This window comes from Hemicordylus capensis, chromosome 1 (assembly GCF_027244095.1).
Source record: "Hemicordylus capensis ecotype Gifberg chromosome 1, rHemCap1.1.pri, whole genome shotgun sequence".
NCBI classification, from domain to species: Eukaryota; Metazoa; Chordata; class Lepidosauria; order Squamata; family Cordylidae; genus Hemicordylus; species Hemicordylus capensis.
Window position 1 is genome coordinate 4544715 of NC_069657.1, and position 17371 is coordinate 4562085.

Below are 17371 nucleotides of genomic sequence, written 5' to 3' on the forward strand. Positions count from 1 at the left end.
CGGGATCGGCCCCTGTATCGTCACCATTAGTGGCGGCGCCATTAACAGCTGCGCAGGAGGGATGCCGAATCGGGTCCTTCGAGTGCTGTGGGCATAGGCACCGGTCCAGGTCTATCTCTGCTCACCCACACAATGTGAACCGCGGTGAGAGCAAGGGGAGATGCAAGCCTGGATAGTGCTGGCCAGACTTCGGTCTCGTTCCCGCCCATTCCAGAGCTCAGAGAGCCGGGTCATACCGCTTCTGCCACTGCAACCTCTAGCGGCTCTGCAACTGCTTCTGCAAATGGCGGCTTGACAATTTCGGCAGGAAACCTGGGATCTGCCGCTATTCCAAGCCGCGCTTCTTCAACTGACCATCAGGGAGCTGGCCCCGCAGCAGAAAGACCAGTGAGATCCCTCCTTGTCACGGCTAGCCAGGGACCTCCAGTAAATGACCCTCCAGTAACTGTTACTCAACCTATTCAGAATGTGTCTTCCCAAGCCATTAGTCTCTCTTTAGATATGCCGTCTACTTGGCAGGACTGGATTAAAGAGACCTTTGCTGTGTCTCGTAGGGAGGTGGTTAAAAAAGGGAAGAAATCCAAGAAAAGGGTTAGGGAACGTGTATATACGTCCTCTTCTGAGGAGTCCACTTCTCAGGCACCCAGGAAAGTAATACGCAAGAGAAGGCATGCTAACATTGAGAGACGCAACTTTTTACCCCTGCTAACTGGGCCAAGAGGCACCTTTTAACGTGGTGATTCTCTTTATTTAGCAGGGGGAGAGTAACTGGCCCTATCCACCCCCAGCACAGTATTTCCAGTGACTGTTGCTGGTGTGTGTCTTATGTTTCTTTTTAGAATGTGAGCCCTTTGGGGACAGGGAGCCATCTTATTTATTTGTTATTTCTCTTTGTAAACCGCCCTGAGCCATTTTTGGAAGGGTGGTATAGAAATCGAATTATTATTATTATTATTAGTAGTAGTAGTAGTAGTAGTAGTAGTATCTCCTCAAGACGTGGTTGTCTTAGGCGGGGGTGGTTGCTCATCGGAGGGGTCTGGGGAGAGTCACCGGATATTACACCTAGTAACCTCTTGCCTCCGCTTCCCCCAAGTGAGCCCATTCGCCCTGACGGGCCGATCTCCCCAACTCCTTCATGAGCGGGAGCGGGAGCGGTACCGGTTAATATTCCAGATCCGGGAGTACCTGTTAATATTCAAATCCTGTGGTTCCAACACCGATTTCCATGCCTAACCCTCGGCCGGAAATACTTTTAGACCTATTTGACAAAGAAGAGGGAGAGTGGTCGGATGACCAGGACAATCCTGCATCCACACTATCTCAAAGATTATTTTCTCAAGAGGATTTGAGTCCCCACATGTCTAGGGCCATTAATGCATTAGACTTTCAAACACCTGTGGCCACTGAGTCTGTTCCTCCTACTAAGGGCTCACTGGTTTTTCCTAAACTTAAGAGTAAGGAGTTGCTGTTACCTCTCCCAGAACTTCTGGCCGATACGGTTAGGGAGGAGTGGCTACTTCCATCGTCTAATCGTAAATCGTTGGCAGTGGCCAATAAGTACTACTCATTCCAACAAGAGGCTATGGACATGTTTAAAGTGCCTTTAACAGATGTCCCGGTAGTTGCCCTTCTAAATGGGGCTTTACTGCCTAAGGATGGAGAATCAGCCCTGAAAGACTAAAATGATAAGAAACTGGAAGCTTCTTTCAAAAGGGCTAATGAGGCCTCTTCTCTGTCCATTAGGGCCTCGGCGGCGGCATCAATGTTGTTGCGGGCCTCTATAGTCTGGTTAGATGACCTTATTCAGGACCCCTCTACAGATGTGTTTAATTTAAGGCACCAACTCATAAAGATTCAAAAGGCGCAAGCCTTTGTCTCAGATGCAACCCTAGACGCTATAAGAGTCTCATCCAGGGCTTCCACAGCTACAGATGTGGGACTGCATAACTTGTGGCTAAAACATTGGCCTGTGGATGAGAATTCAAGGGTCAATTTGGCCTCTGTTCCCTTTGATGGGGTTAAATTTTGGGGGGAGGAAGCCCTTAAAGAGGTGTTGGTAGAGTCTAAAGACAAGCGTAAGACCATGCCCCTTCCATCCATCCCACGTAAACAGGAACGTCCTCCTCCCAGAAGGGCTTTTCAGTTCCAGTACCAGCCCTTTCGATCTTTCTGACCCTCCTTTCGAGGGAGGGACAGGGATTAGAGATTCCAATGACCCCAATGGGGCAGAGAGCAAGGCGGTAGGCCCTTCAACCAGGGCAGACAAGCCTTTGCCAATCAACCTAAGTCTCAAAAACAGCAATGACTCCCCATCGGGCTCTCTGGGGGGTCGCCTGTCAGCCTTCTTTCAAAAATGGCAGGAAACAACTACGGACTTGTGGGTACTCTCAACAGTGTAGTGGGGCTACAAGACAAAACTAACATCCTTACCACCTGACAGATTTTTACCGACCCCAAGGTCACGTTGGCTTACCACACATGTAGGCCTTCTGGGTGCCATTCAACACTTAAGGGATATAGGGGTTATAGAATTGGTTCCAACCAAACAACAGGGGCAGGGAATCTATTCCATAATCTTCACGGTTCCCAAGAAGGACAGATCTCTCAGAGCTGTTCTGGACTTGAAGTTCTTGAACCGGTGGATCCCCAAGTGCAGATTTCGCATGGAGTCTCTTCGCACCATAACGGAAGCGTTACAACATCTGGACCTCTTAGCTTCGATAGATCTAAAGGAAGCTTACTTACACATTCCGATAGATCCAGAAAGTCATCATCTCCTGCGTTTCAAATACAACGGAGTGCATTACCAGTACAGGGCGCTTCCGTTTGGTCTGTCCTCAGCCCTAAGAATTTTCACCAAGGTACTGGCACCTGTGATCGCACATCTAAGGCTACAGGGGGTTCGTATTTTTTGTTATCTTGGCGACCTGCTTTTAAGGTTTCCCTCAGAACTGTCTGCTACAAGAGACCTTCAACTAACTCTTCGCACATTGGAACAGCACGGATTCCAAATAAACATAGTAAAAAGTCACCTGAAACCATCTTCCAGGATGCAACATTTGGGCGTCCTAATAGACACAGGAAGGGATTGCCTATTCCTACAAGAAGAACGTATCGAGACCCTAAAGGAAGAGATATCGGAGGTGCTGGCAGCTCGTCAGGCAAAGCTACTGTCGTTGGCACGTCTCCTTGGCCTAATGGTGGCCACTTGGATGCAGCCCCATTCGCCAGATTTCATCTGCGACCGCTACAATGGTTTCTACTAAGATTCAGGGAACCCATTTCGAAGAGGGTCAACATAACCATCCTTGTTCCCCAGGACATACTGGTGTCCCTGCGGTGGTGGCTACTGGATTCCAACATTCAAAGAGGCAAGGAGTTCCTCGACCCAGCCCGGTTTTTGATCACGACCGATGCCAGCAAGACCGGCTGGGGAGCACATTGTCACCACAGAACAGCCCAAGGCCGTTGGTCACAAGCCGAGAGTGTCCACAGCATCAATTGGTTGAAGCTGAGGGCCATTCATCTTGCCTTGTTGGCATTCAATGACCTGATTACCAGCTGCCACGTGTTGATAAGAACAGACAACACAACAGCGAAGGCCCACATAAAAAGACAGGGGCGGGGGGGAGACCAAGTCTCGCTCTCTTCAGGTGGAAGCATCCCTGATAATGGCTTGGGCTGAGGTTCACCTGGCCTCAATCATAGCCCACCATGTTCAAGAGGATCTCAACTCAATAGCAGACTGGCTGAGTCAAGAGCAGCTCCTGCCCAGGGAGTGGGCGCTCAACAGGAGGGTCTTTCAGATGATCGTGCGACGCTTTCACACCCCAAGAGTCAACCTGTTTGCCTCAGCACTGAACGCACAGCTCACCAGGTTCTTCACCCGATTTCCCTGCCCACAAGCAGAAGGAATAGATGCCCTAGCAGCGAGATGGCCTCCAGAGTAGGGGTGTGCACGGAACCGCCAAACTGCGGTCCGGTACTGGGGTGGCTTTAAGAGCGGGGGGAGGGTTTACTTACCCCTCCCGCCGCTTTCCCGCTCTGGCGCCGTAATTTCAGAAGTAATTGGGGCAGCAGGATACCTCTCTGCCGCCCCTTCCCCGCTGTCGCTTTTAAAAACTCCCAGGAGTCCTTTGTGCGCATGCACATCGTGGACTCCTGAAATTCTGAAATTACTTCTGAAATTACAGCGCCAGAGCGGGAAAGCGGCGGGAGGGGTAAGTAAACCCTCCCCCCACTCTTAAAGCCACCCCCCACCCGAACCGGACCGCCCAGGTCCGGACTGGTCTGGAGGCCTTTACAATGGCCTCCAGACCGGTCCGGGCCCATCCCTACTCCAGAGCTGCTGTATGCCTTCCCACCAACCCTTCTCTTGGCACGCTTCCTTCGCAGAGTGCGCCTTCTCAAGGCTCAGGTCATCCTGGTAGCTCCTTACTGGCCCAGGAGACCGTGGTTTGTGTAGTTGCATCACTTGGCCATACAGGAACCATGGTTCCTCCCGGTATCAACAGACCTTCTTCAAGGTCCCATAGAACATCACGATCCAGGCTGGTTTCAGCTAGCTGCCTAGAGACTGAGCGGGGAATTTTAAGTAAGTCCGGCTATTCGCGAAGTGTCCTAACCACCATGCTATCATCCACAAGGGATTCCACCAAGCTTATATATCAGTATACGTGGATAGTATTTCTTCGATGGTCAACAAGACATTCCATACCTCAGGGTACAGCATCCATTAAAGATCTTCTGGCATTCTTGCAAGATGGCTTAGACAAAGGACTCAAGGCTAATACCTTAAAAAGGCAAGCTGCTTCCCTAGCAGGTGTGAGAGCAGGTCTATCCAAATCCGAGGTATTTAACCACCCTCATTTAAAAAGATTCCTGAGGGGTGCCACCATGCTGTCACCTATGATGGTTCACCACTTTCCATCTTGGAATCTCCACACTGTTCTTAAGGCACTTCAGAATCATCCGTTCGAGCCGATAGGAACCATTCCCTTAAGGATTTTATCATACAAGACAGCATTCTTAATAGCTGTTACATCTGCAAGAAGGATATCGGAATTGCATGCTCTGTTGGCATATAAGAATTTATGCATTTTCTCGGCTGACTCCGTGCGTCTCATTCCAAGCCCGTTCATCAGGCCAAAGGTGTCCTCAGCACTCACAAGGTGTCATACTACCATCGTACTGTCCTAGGCCAGTTCATCCAAGAGAATGTGAAAGGCATAAACTAGATGTACGCAGATGTTTGAAGAGATACCCAAGGCGCACAGAGAGCTTCAGGAAGACGGAGACTCTATTTGTTAGTTTTTTACCAGCTTCCATGGGAAGCCAAGTAGACTATTGCTAGATGGATACGGGCTTGCATCTCACTAGCTTACGAGTGTCAACACCTTCCAGCACCAGAGCACGTTCTGGTTCACTCAACTAGAGAAGCGGCCACATCTGCAGCCTTCTCAACCAACGCACCAGTGCATGAGATATGCAGGGCCGCGACTTGGAAGGCTCCGTCAACATTTACGAAGCACTATAAAATTGATCTATATGCATCCTCTCAAGCTGCATTTGGGCGCAGAGTGCTTCAACAGGTTCTTCCCCCAGAGTAGGCACAGACACTCCCTCCCAGAGAGTTTTTGGCCAGGGCTTTGGTATGTCCCAATGAGAGATGTCCTCGGCTCCAGGCATCAGAGAACGTAGCATTGGTTTCACTTACCGTGAAGGCTCCTTCTTGATGCTGGAGCCGAGGACATCTAGGCCCTCGCAGGCGGTGTCCTGGCCTACTCCATGGGAAACTTGAGTATAGTACAAGAGCACAGCTACTAGTTCCAGAGGTCTTTGGGGTTCCTCTATTGTCTATGTTACATATATATGTTGTTCTAATTCTGGTTGAATACTGGTTGGTTCCGTGCTATTTGCACATTTGGCCTAAAAGAACTGGGCGGGGTTATCCTTCCGGGGCTCCTAAGGCTAGTAACAAATTTTGATTAGTCCTGCCTGGGAGCACATGGAAAGGATAACCCAATGAGAGATATCCTCAGCTCCAGCGTCAAGAAGGAGCCTTCACGGTAAGTGAAACCAATGCTCCGTTTTCACACCACGCATAATCAACCTGTGGAATTCTCTACCACAGGATGTGGTGACTGCCTGGATGGCTTGAAGAGGCGTTTACTCTCTTAAGGAGCAGGAGTTTAATAGCAGTCTGGAGGCTATAGGCCACCTCCAGCATCAGAGGCAAGATGCCTCTAAATACCAGTTGTAGGGGAGCAACAACAGGAGAGAGGGCATGCCCTCACCTCATGCCTGTGGCTTTCCAGAGGCATCTGGTGAGCCACGGTGTGAAACAGGATGCTGGACTAGATAGGCCTTGAGTCTGATCCAGCAGGGTTTTTTGTTATGTTCTTGTACACTGTTGCCTTGTTAGATGTAATAAATACACTATCTCAACCCTCCTCCAAGGAGTTCAGAGTAACACATATGGCCCCCTTTGGAGTGTGGAATATTTTTCTAGTCCTATAAATACAACTTAACATTCATATGCAAAAACTCAAACAAACTGAAGAATCCCAAGTTCCTGCAATCATCCATGCAGAAGTCCAGTCAGTCTGATCAAGGCTGATGAACTACATTTCCTCACCCAGTCCCAAAACATCACTATCTGCTGTATTTACCCGAATCAAAGACGACTCTGAATTTAAAGATTATCCCCTTAAAAAGTAGAGGTTAAATACAGGTTATACCTGCATTTGCTTGAAAGGAACAGGTCTCCGAATTTAAAGATGACCTCCTGGTTTCTAATATCAAAAACTTGGAAAAAACCTAGTCTTGGATTCAGGTAAATACAGTACATATGTATTATTTATGTAGCCAATGAAAACTCAGTGTTTTATTTAATACATAGCATTCCACGTTGTTTTGCAGCCCTCTCTTTAGCTAAACCCTTTGATCCAACAAGAATTATTCAATAGTAGCTCTGAGGTTTTAGCACATGAGGCAGGAGGACAGAAACAGATATTCTACATAATAAATATTCACATTGATTTTGGTATATTGAAGACTGCAGGGAAGTATAGCGTATATTTTGGGTAACAATAATAGGATACACTTCTGTATGTGATATTTATTTTTACTTGTGCTTTTATTACTGCGTGAACTATTAACTCTTGAATTCAGAGGTAAAGTCTAAGAAAACTAGAGATTATTGAAAGCTACACAACCTCCATTCATTTCTGCAGGACCAGCAAGGATCCACCCGCCTGCCTCCCCGCCACAGAATCCACCCACCACCCCCACCACCCGCCCACAGAAATGAATGGAATGTTGTACCAGCTTGTTCAAATGTCACATGACATCATGGGCTCACACATTAAAGAAGCAAGTTTGAAGCTTTCAGTCCTAGTTTAGAACAAACCAGATGTCTGAACCCAACAAATCCGGGCTTGCTCTAACCAGAGTTTGTTTAAAAAAAAAAAAAAAGCCAGAATTCTAATTCTGGTTAGAACAAGCCAGTATTTGCAAGGTCCAGACTCACAGCAAATCTCAGCTTGTTATAAAACCATGCCTTGAAGTTTAAAACTTCCTCCCTTCATTCTTTGAGATGGAAGGGAGAATGCCAGCCCAAAACTTGTGAATATTGTGTAGATAATTAAACTGTAATTCCGCATTAGGTCTGAATCAGGTCTCTTTGTCTGCAGGCAGACAATACCCCAAAGCAGAGGTCCACAGCCGTGATTCCTCAGTACCTATGTTCATACGCAGTGAGGTCATTCACACACTCAAAAACTGTGTTCTACCCAGACTTGGGAGCTGTGTGCGCTCCCAATTATTGGTTGTGTGGAAGCAAGGTTAGAGGATAATCTGGGTAGAACTGATTGTGTGGAAGCGAGGTAGGAGGAAAACCTGGGTAGCTTTTCCTCCTACCTCACTTCCACACAATCACTTCTACCCAGGTTATCCTCTAACCTTGCTTCCATACAACCAAAAATTGGGAGCACACACAGCTCCCAAACCCGGGTAGAACACAGTTTTTGAGTGTGTGAACGACCTTAGTGTTTTCATAGTTCCCTTTACAAAGCTTTTGACTGTTTTCTAAATTGTCTATATGTTACAGCATGGATGGATATGAAGTATTTAAAACATTGCTACCTCCTTTCTACCAATGGAGCAAGTATTTTATTGTATATATTGTTGATTTATTCTGCAAATTACTGATCAGGTGGTACATAAATGTAATAAATAAAAACAAACATTAACCAGGATTGCCTCATAATCATGGTTTGCAAGTGAACTATGGTTCGCACTAACCATAGTTTATCCGATTCAGATATCAGTGGCACACTATGATTAGAGAAAAGCAGGAAAAGGTTTGCAAGAAGGAACCATGGTTTGGTGTAGTCACGGAGGACACTCAGTTAAGCCAGTAATTGTTACCCAAATGTTTGATCTGGTTCTTGAGACACTTTAGGCCTTCCCTGTTTCACTTGTACAAGATGGCAATTTAACTGCAGGAATATAATGGGGTATTATCAGGAACAGGACATTGCTAATGCCTCTAATGGCACTGGCCTTTGTTTTCACGTTCAGATTTGCTTCCTGTGAAAATTTGTCATAAATGAAGCTTCACAATCATTCTGTTTTGTCCCAAGTGCACACATTAGGCTGATTGTTCAATCAATAATACACGAAGCCATCAACCTCTCTTTTTTATAGTCAGCAAAAATGTCACATGGTTTTGCTCCCTCACCCCATCTTCCACTTGCATTGTGGACCTCCTTCTATTGCAAAACTCAAAGGCAAAATCTTAAACACACAAACGCTGTAGTGGAACACTAAAGCCTACATAATTCGTAACAATGACTATCACTATCTCCACTAAATCACCCAGGAGCTGAGATCTGGGCAGTATATTTATCCAAGGCCCCACTGACCCTCTTTCCTCCGGAGATCCCTTGTAGGGATGTGCATGGAACCGTGGCAAGGCGGTTCGAAGGCGGTGGGGGTCTCCCTTTATTATTATTATTAATTCGATTTCTATACCACCCTTCCAAAAATGGCTCAGGGCGGTTTACAAAGAGAAATAATAAATAAATAAGATGGCTCCCTGTCCCCAAAGGCCTCACATTCTAAAAAAAAACACAAGATAGACACCAGCAACAGTCACTGGAAGTCCTGTGCTGGGGGTGGATAGGGCCAGTTACTCTCCCCCTGCTAAATAAAGAGAATCACCACGGTAAAAGGTGCCTCTTTGCCCAGTTAGCAGGGGATTTAACGCGGGGGGAGGATACACTTACCCCTCCCTCTGCTTTTTCCCTGCCAGTGTTGGGTTTTTTAGCATCCCATTGGGGCGGCAGCGTACCTCCCTGCCGCCCGATTGCCCTCCTCTTCAGGATATGACTGGAAGTTGCTGGCGCGCCTGCGCATGCCAGCACATCAGCAACTTCCAGTCATATCCAGAAGAGGAGGGCAACAGGGTGGCAGGGAGGTATGCTGCCGCCCCAATGGGCTGTTAAAAAAACCAACACTGGTGGGGGGAAAGCAGCAGGCGGGGTAAGTGCACCCTCCCCCCGCTCTTAAAGGGAGATCCCCACTGCCTTTGAACCGCCTCGCTGCAGTTCCATGCACACCCCTAATCCCTTGTCAAGGAGGAACATTATCACAGGCTTGGATCATGTAGCAAAGGACAAGACCATATGTAACTAGCTCACATGCCCCAGTCTCAAAGAATAGCCTATCACTATGCATTTGTACAGTGCCAAGGGAGGGGCCTATAGCACCAACTCCCTATAAAGCCAGCATGTATATTAGGTGGAGGACCACGGCTTATGTCTGAAAGAAACTATATGAATTATTCCTTTGTACAAGCATCCTCATTAGTAATTATTAGAATTCAGTCCATTGCTCCAGGAGACAAGCCTTGAGGTAACAACTATTAATCAAAACTAAGGCAGCCACTAGTTCATATGGTATCCCTGCTAACCTGAAATACTTAAAAAAATCTTTAAAGACACATTTTTTCAACTAAGTTGTTTTTTTTAAACTAGACTGTTTTCCATTTGTTTTAATGTTTTTATTTCTAACTTGTTTTATGTTGTAAACCACCCAGAGACAAAGGTTTGGGGTGGTGTACAAATATAATAGATAAGTAAACAAAGCAAACTAACTAAATTCAGTGTTATGTTGAGTATCCAGTTGAGATACTGATTAGAAAGAATTAGGGCATTGGGGAAAGGCATCCTGCTTTCCATTCAAAAACAAAAAACAAAAACCCCAAAAGACACTAACTGTAAATCAAAGTTTATTTGCTACAAACATCTGCCTAAAGGAACAGCAGCAAAAACCACCATACATAACTCATGATCTCTATTAGATCAAATGGCATTCGGACTGGATAGGACATCCTTTTAAGGCTCACACTTCCAAAGAGGAATCTTCAGAAAATATATTCGTCTCCTAACAACAATATTGATTCAGGAAGACAGAGGAAATACAGCACGTATCAAGGGTGCTATCATTACGTTCTCACAGGAAGAAAGGCAAATCTTTGATCCAATACACAAGGGTGACTTTGGTGAAAGATGCCATTAAAAAAAAAAATCTACCCACACAATTAGTCCAATTCACCAGCTGTTACTGTTCTCTTCATTGCAAACCCAGGAACAGCCAACTTTGTTTTCACTCCCAATAAACATTTTTGCAAGTTTCAAACAAGGCACAGAAAATAAATCTAAAGAGAAAGCTAACGTTACAAATATAATGCTGGCTTTCTATTTCACATGCTGAGTTAGCACTTTTTAATCAGAAGAAATTACAGCTACTCAAGCAGCTCAACATTTCTTTTTCCTTCTTTGCATTTTTATACTAGTTCTACCTACTTCCATTCTCACTCTTGAAACAAAGTAACTCACTCACCTGAATGTAGGCCTTCTGAATGTCAGTCAGTTCTTTCCCAAGTGGAACGATACATTTTTCAACCTGCCTCTCATAGGAATAAGGCTGAATATCAGGAGAATCTTCAGAGCATAGTTCTATATGTGAAATCAACAGGTTGGAAATAACTTGCTGCACAGCCTGTAAAGAAATGGAAGCTATTTTTCCATAGATTCGTTTTTTTTAAAACTGACACTTGTTCAGCAGGCAATTCTGAGCTTGAAAATGAAGGTTCAAGCACAAATCCTGCAAAGGGAAAGCTTTGAGAAGCCACAGAAGGGGTCAAGTAAAAAAAAAGATGATAGATTGCGGATTTATCTCTCCATCCATAATACAGAGACCCTCTCATGCCTATGTAATGACAGTGATTTGTGAAGGTTTGTATATTGAATTTGCTAGTATATATATCACTGATTACCAGAATGTGAGCATAAAAACGGAAGGGAAAGTGTAGCTACGTGGAGGTGAATCTGTAAGCATAGGATAATATAGGACAGTTTCTGAAATCTCTCATGGTTGCCTTCTCCCTGGCACACTTCAGCTAGCATTTTCTGCTTGTCCATCCCTTTCCATTTTCCCATTGCTCCCCAGCACCCTCTGAACTGGTATATGGTCTGCACCAGGGAGTAGTTTCTTGTCCCCTCCCCCCTTCATCTACAGTTGTCTCATTGTCTCCCCTCCTCATCTTCAGTTGCCGCCTTGCTAATCCTGGAAAGGGATATGTACAAAATGTGATTCAGCCACCAAATTGCAGCACCTCCCCTGCACTTTTAACAGGGAGGAGTGCAGGTCCATACTTGCTCCTCCACTCATTGCCACAGGAAGTTCGGCAGCTCTCCACCCAACTATGATCATGCGCTGGCGGAGTGTCTCCCAGCTGCCCTCTCCCAACGCCAGCACGCACATGGCCTTCACAGGACAGCTGGGAGACACCCCACTAGTGTACGATCATAGCTGGGAGGAGCACCACCAAACTTGCTGGGGCAGCAAGTGGGAGAGGAGCAGGTATGGAAGCAATGAGTAGCTGTCAATGCGGAGGACTGACTTGAATAGCAAGCCAGAGGTTGCCGGTTCGAATCCCCACTGGTGTTTCCCAGACTATGGGGTCGTATACAAATTTGGCAAACAAACAAACAAACAAAAAGATGCTGAAAGGCATCATCTTATATTGCGTGGGAGGCAGCAATGGTAAACCCCTTCTGTATTCTGTAAGAGCCCCTGGTGGTGCAGTGGTAAAACTGCCGCCCTGTAACCAGAAGGTTACAAGTTCGATCCTGACCAGGGGCTCAAGGTTGACTCAGCCTTCCATCCTTCCGAGGTCGGTAAAATGAGTACCCAGAATGTTGGGGGGCAAAATGCTAAATCATTGTAAACCGCTTAGAGAGCTCCGGCTATAGAGCGGTATATAAATGTAAGTGCTATTGCTAGTGCTATTGCTATTCTGCCAGAAAGAAAACCACAGGGCTCTGTGGTCACCAGGAGTCAACACCAACTCAACAGCACACTACCTTTATAATAGTTAGAAACAGAGTAACAGAATTAAGGAGAAAAATGCGGGGGTTATTCAAATCACCATCAACATGGGCTATCTGCAATATGATTATGAAACTTTATTATGGTCACAAACCACGAAACGATACAGATATACAAATCAGATTTATAGATGATGGAGTTACAGACAGCAGATAATTATTTCTTTGCTCTTCTCTTCATTGTATTCACACAAAAATAGCAAAGACCTCAATTACATCAGTATTAATAAGGCATAACTACTAAAATAATACCCACATAGGAAACTGCCATATACAGAGTCAGATCATTGGTCCATCTAGCTCAGTATTGTCTATACAGACTGGCAGCAGCTTCTCCAGGGTTACAGGCAGAAGTCCCTCTCAGCCCAATCTGGAGATGCCAGGGAGGGAAACTGGAACATTCTACTCTTCCCAGAGTGGTCCCATCCCCTAAGGGGACTGTCTTACAGTGCTCACATGTAGTCTCTCAATCAAGTGCAAACCAGGGCAAACCCTGCTTAGCAAAGGGGACATTTGATGCTTGCTACCACAGGACCAGCTTTTGCCAAAAGGCATCCTAAAACTGCAATAAACTCATTTGGATGTCTCATAACTAACAGTAACATCTGCTCTCTAATTAAAATAAATACAGAAGAACATGGAACATAGGAAACTGCCATATACTGAGTCAGACCATTGGTCTATCTAGCTCAGTATTGTCTTCACAGACTGGCAGCGGCTTCTCCAAGGTTGCAGGCAGGAATCTCTCTCTGCCCTATCTTGGAGAAGCCAGGGAGGGAACCTGAAACCTTCTGCTCTTCCCAGAGCGGCTTCATCCCCTGAGGGGAAGATCTTCCAGTGCTCACCCATGTAGTCTCCCATTTATATGCAACCAGGGCAGACCCTGCTTAGCTATGGGGACAAGTCATGCTTGCTACCACAAGACCAGCTCTCCTCTCCCTAAAGCAATGCTCAGACAGGTGTAGCCCCGGGAGGAACATGTAAAATAGATTCCACTTCACTGCTCTCACAAGGGCAAAGACAACCAGCAAATTGAATACTCTAAAATCCTCTCTGTAGCAGCACAAAAGTTAAGACATTAAACCTGGTCAGTGTTGGAGCATATCTATATTCAGGAAGTCACTGTTAGATATTTTGCCTCACTAATCCTGATGTCAGTCACCTTAAGTGACACAGGGGGGAAATGCTTGACTAACAAGCAGGAAGTTGCCGGTTCGAAACCCCGCTGGTATGTTTACCAGACTATGGGAATCACCTATATTGGTCAGCAGCAGCAATATCAGAAGATGCTGAAAGGCATCATCTCATACTGTGCGGGAGGCAATGGTAAACCCTCCCTGTATTCTACCAAAAGAAAACCACAGGGCTCTGTGGGTGCCAGGAGTTGAAATCAACTTGAAGGCACACTTTACCTTTACCTTTAAGTCAAGGATATACAAGAAAGTCTATGAAAATCCTTTCATCTGCAGGTCCATAGATAAAAGGACTTGACTTACCTTTGCATCACTACCAGGGGTAGCAGTCAGAGCCAAGATTCGGAACTGTTGGGTATATTTGCATAATTCTTTCACAACCTGAAAGAGAAAATATGCATTGACCAAAGTTCTTGCAGTTACTAAAAAAAAGCCCTATTGTGATGCAAAATTGACAGTTAAGCAGTCTCCCAATTTATAGTACCTAACTAAGTTCACACACAAAGGCCATGTTCAGGCAATCATCTAAGAAATGGTGTAGGATGAGTATCAAGAATGAAATGCAGTGAGCCTCAGCATCATGCATCCCCCACCCTGCCCACACACAGGGAGTTGTATGGATCTCTATTGCATCCAAACTCAGGAAACCAAAATTCTGTTTGCTAAGTAACAACTGGAAAATCTAAACTGACACACATGTATGAGAAAGGTTCAGCTAAATACTTGCTATGGCACTCGTCTATTGTACTGGGTATGGGGCTATTTCCCCTCTACCCGCCCCCACCTCTCCTCTCACGTGTCTCTCTCTCTCTTCCCCTTACCTTCCCGTACTTCTATTTGCTTTGCCTGCTATTTTGTTAGTTGGATTTGTAACAAAAAAATAAAAATGGTATTTTTAAAAGTCATGATGTCTCAAGTTTGAATGTACAGTATTAGGAGAATGTAGCTGATTGAAAACTGGAAGTGGAAGCTTTCAGATTGAGAGGAGAGCTGGTCTTGTAGCTGCAAGCATGACTTGTCCCCATAGCTAAGCAGGGTCCATCCTGGTTGCATATGAATGGGAGACTTGATGTGTGAGCACTGGAAGATATTCCCCTCAGGGGATGAAGCCGCTCTGGGAAGAGCAGGAGGTTTCAGGTTCCCTCCCTGGCTTCTCCAAGATAGGGCAGAGAGAGATTCCTGCCTGCAACCTTGGAGAAGCCACTGCCAGTCTGTGAAGACAATACTGAGCTAGATAGACCAAAGGTCTGACTCAGTATATGTCAGTTTCCTATGTTCCTATATCCTCCCAGAAAACACAGGGGGATGGGGTGAGAATGGGGGCAAGGCTCATGACTCATTCACAATAATCAAAACTATTGTTTAGATAATCACCTGAATCTGGTCAGATAAACAAAAAATCTAGATCTATTAGACCAGGGTTTCTTAACCTTGGGCCCCCAGATGTTATTGGACTACAACTCCCAGAATCCCCAGCCATAAAGGCCATGTCTGGGGATTCTGGGAGTTGTAGTCCAACAACATCTGGGAGCCCAAGGTTAAGAAACCCTATATTAGACCATTCAGAACTTCAAAGGAATAATATAAGTGGAAATATAATGCAGAACAAATAGCAAACAACAGGAGTCTTTTTTTCCAAGGGCCTGAGAACAATTAAGCTAGTTTACATTGAATGAAGTCTGTCTAGCCAAGTGCTGTCTACTTAAAGTGGCAGCTGCTTTCCAAGGTTACAGGCAGACCATTTCCAGCCATGCTACCTGAGATGCTTTTAAGTGGAAATGCCAGAGATTGCATGCACAAAGATACTGGCTCCAAAGCACGTGTTCTATTACTAAGCTAGAGGTCTCCTCAGGACCTTACATAGGAAGCTGACATATACTGAGTCATATACTGATGTCTGGTTCTTACATGATGCAGAACAAAAAACAAACCACATCGCTCACGTACATCTAACATTAAACTCCGAGCCATCTGGTGGCCTAAGACTAGGATCCATCATCCTTCTGCAGCTAATGTTCTCCTTATGTTAGTGTTAAAAATATATATGGATCAACAACAAAGCTCTCAAAAGTGGTTTACACAGGGAAAGGATGATTAAATAAGGATTGCAACAAGAAAATTCAAGACATTTGTCAGCACATGGATGGAAAATTCTAATGATTCCCAGTTTATTTTGATGGACATATTTTTTGAAAAGACCCACTCAATCTGAACAGAGACTCTCCACGTAAAAAACATCAGAGATAAATATATTATCTCATTTATTCAATTTGCTCAGAGTGGCTAATACGTTTCCCATTGAGCACTGACCAAGTTGAGACCCGATTAGCTTTAACAATGTAACATCATTCAAAACGTCTCTTGGATACCTTGCTTCAAATGTATCACCAATTTTCAGTACAGGACTATTAAAAAACTGCTTTAAGCTGCTCTGAGCCCATAGGTTAGAAATCTAACAAAACATCCTTAACATAACTAAAAACTTAATACACATTTTTAAAATCCTCAGAAAGACTGCATTGTGCACAAAAAAATTAATTTCAATTACACAGAGGCAGCACATGCGTACTATATAGTCCACACTACCTGGCAATAGGCATAATTTCCAAGAGCTTTATGGGCCTCATCGATAACCAAGCACTTAATGTCAATTGCAGGACACAGGCCTCGAGTAAGGTCATTTATCATTATCTGAGGAGTAAGAAAGAAGATCCTCTTATCACACCAGATTTCTTCCCGATCCACAACTTGGGTGCCTCCTGAAACAACAAAAGCAAGCATCACTACAGGGCAGCTAAACAGGTGTTTAGAGAATGCCTTCTTCACTATGAACCACAATGCCCATTGAGATCATCTGGAGAGGTTTGTCTGCAGTTGCCACCGGCTCATCTGGTGACTACTCAGGGACAGGCCTTCTCCGTTGCTGCTCTGAGGCTTTGGAACACACTACCTGCTGAAATAAGAGCCTCCCCATCTCTTACAACTTTTAAAAAGGCAGTCAAGACACATTTGTTCACCCAGGCTCTTAATATTGTTTTAATTGTGTTTTTTATAGTTTTAATATTTTAAATTTTAAGTGTTGTAATATTTTAATCTTTTTATCTGTTTTTATTGTTTTGTTGTAAACCGCCCAGAGACTTGAATTTTGGGCAGTATATAAATATTTTAAATAAATAAAAATAATTAATAAATGAACTCCACTCCAAACACTAGCTTAGCTGGTGATTCACAGAAAGGACATGCTCCAGCTTAGTTTGCAACCATCAGATTCATTCTGAAATAACGGGCTGTCCTGCCCCTATATTTCCAGCCCAAACATTACTTTTGAGGTAAAAGAGCTTTGGAACAGAAACCTAAAGATACCTGCAAAACTTGTCTTATCATATTCTAAGCAAATTTTAAAAAAAATAATAGGCCCAGGTATTTGGGACAGGATAAACTTTACTTGCACCTTCCACACACTACGGTGACTATCAATGGTGTCAAAGTTCAAATAGAGGGCATTTGATTATAAGTCATATGGAGTTCCCTTTGCATTAATAAACACATACTCTGCCTTAAAATAACTAGCCTGTTGGGTAAACAAATGTAGCAGAATGCAAGCTGCCCAAGGCATTCATCAAGTTTCCTTGCTAAGTGGGGATTAACCACTCCCCCCAGAGACAGTGAGATATTAATTAACACACAAGCTGCCATGCTAAGTCTTACAGAGTAGCTGCT

General features: G+C 44.8%; 1 protein-coding gene across 5 annotated transcripts in view; it reads right to left on the reverse strand.

The window, feature by feature from the left end:
- FANCM (FA complementation group M) overlaps positions 1 to 17371 on the reverse strand; it is a 137132-nt gene that overhangs the window by 117824 nt on the left and 1937 nt on the right. For all 5 annotated transcript variants that reach the window (XR_008310779.1, XM_053267683.1, XM_053267693.1 and 2 more), the window contains exons 2-4: positions 16238 to 16410; positions 13955 to 14032; positions 10909 to 11067 (exon numbers count right to left, since the gene is read on the reverse strand). Coding sequence is in view for 4 of the 5 variants with exons in the window: in XM_053267683.1 (XP_053123658.1) it covers positions 10909 to 11067; positions 13955 to 14032; positions 16238 to 16410 (410 nt within the window). In the remaining variant the exon portion in view is untranslated. The remainder of the gene's footprint in view (positions 1 to 10908; positions 11068 to 13954; positions 14033 to 16237; positions 16411 to 17371) is intronic.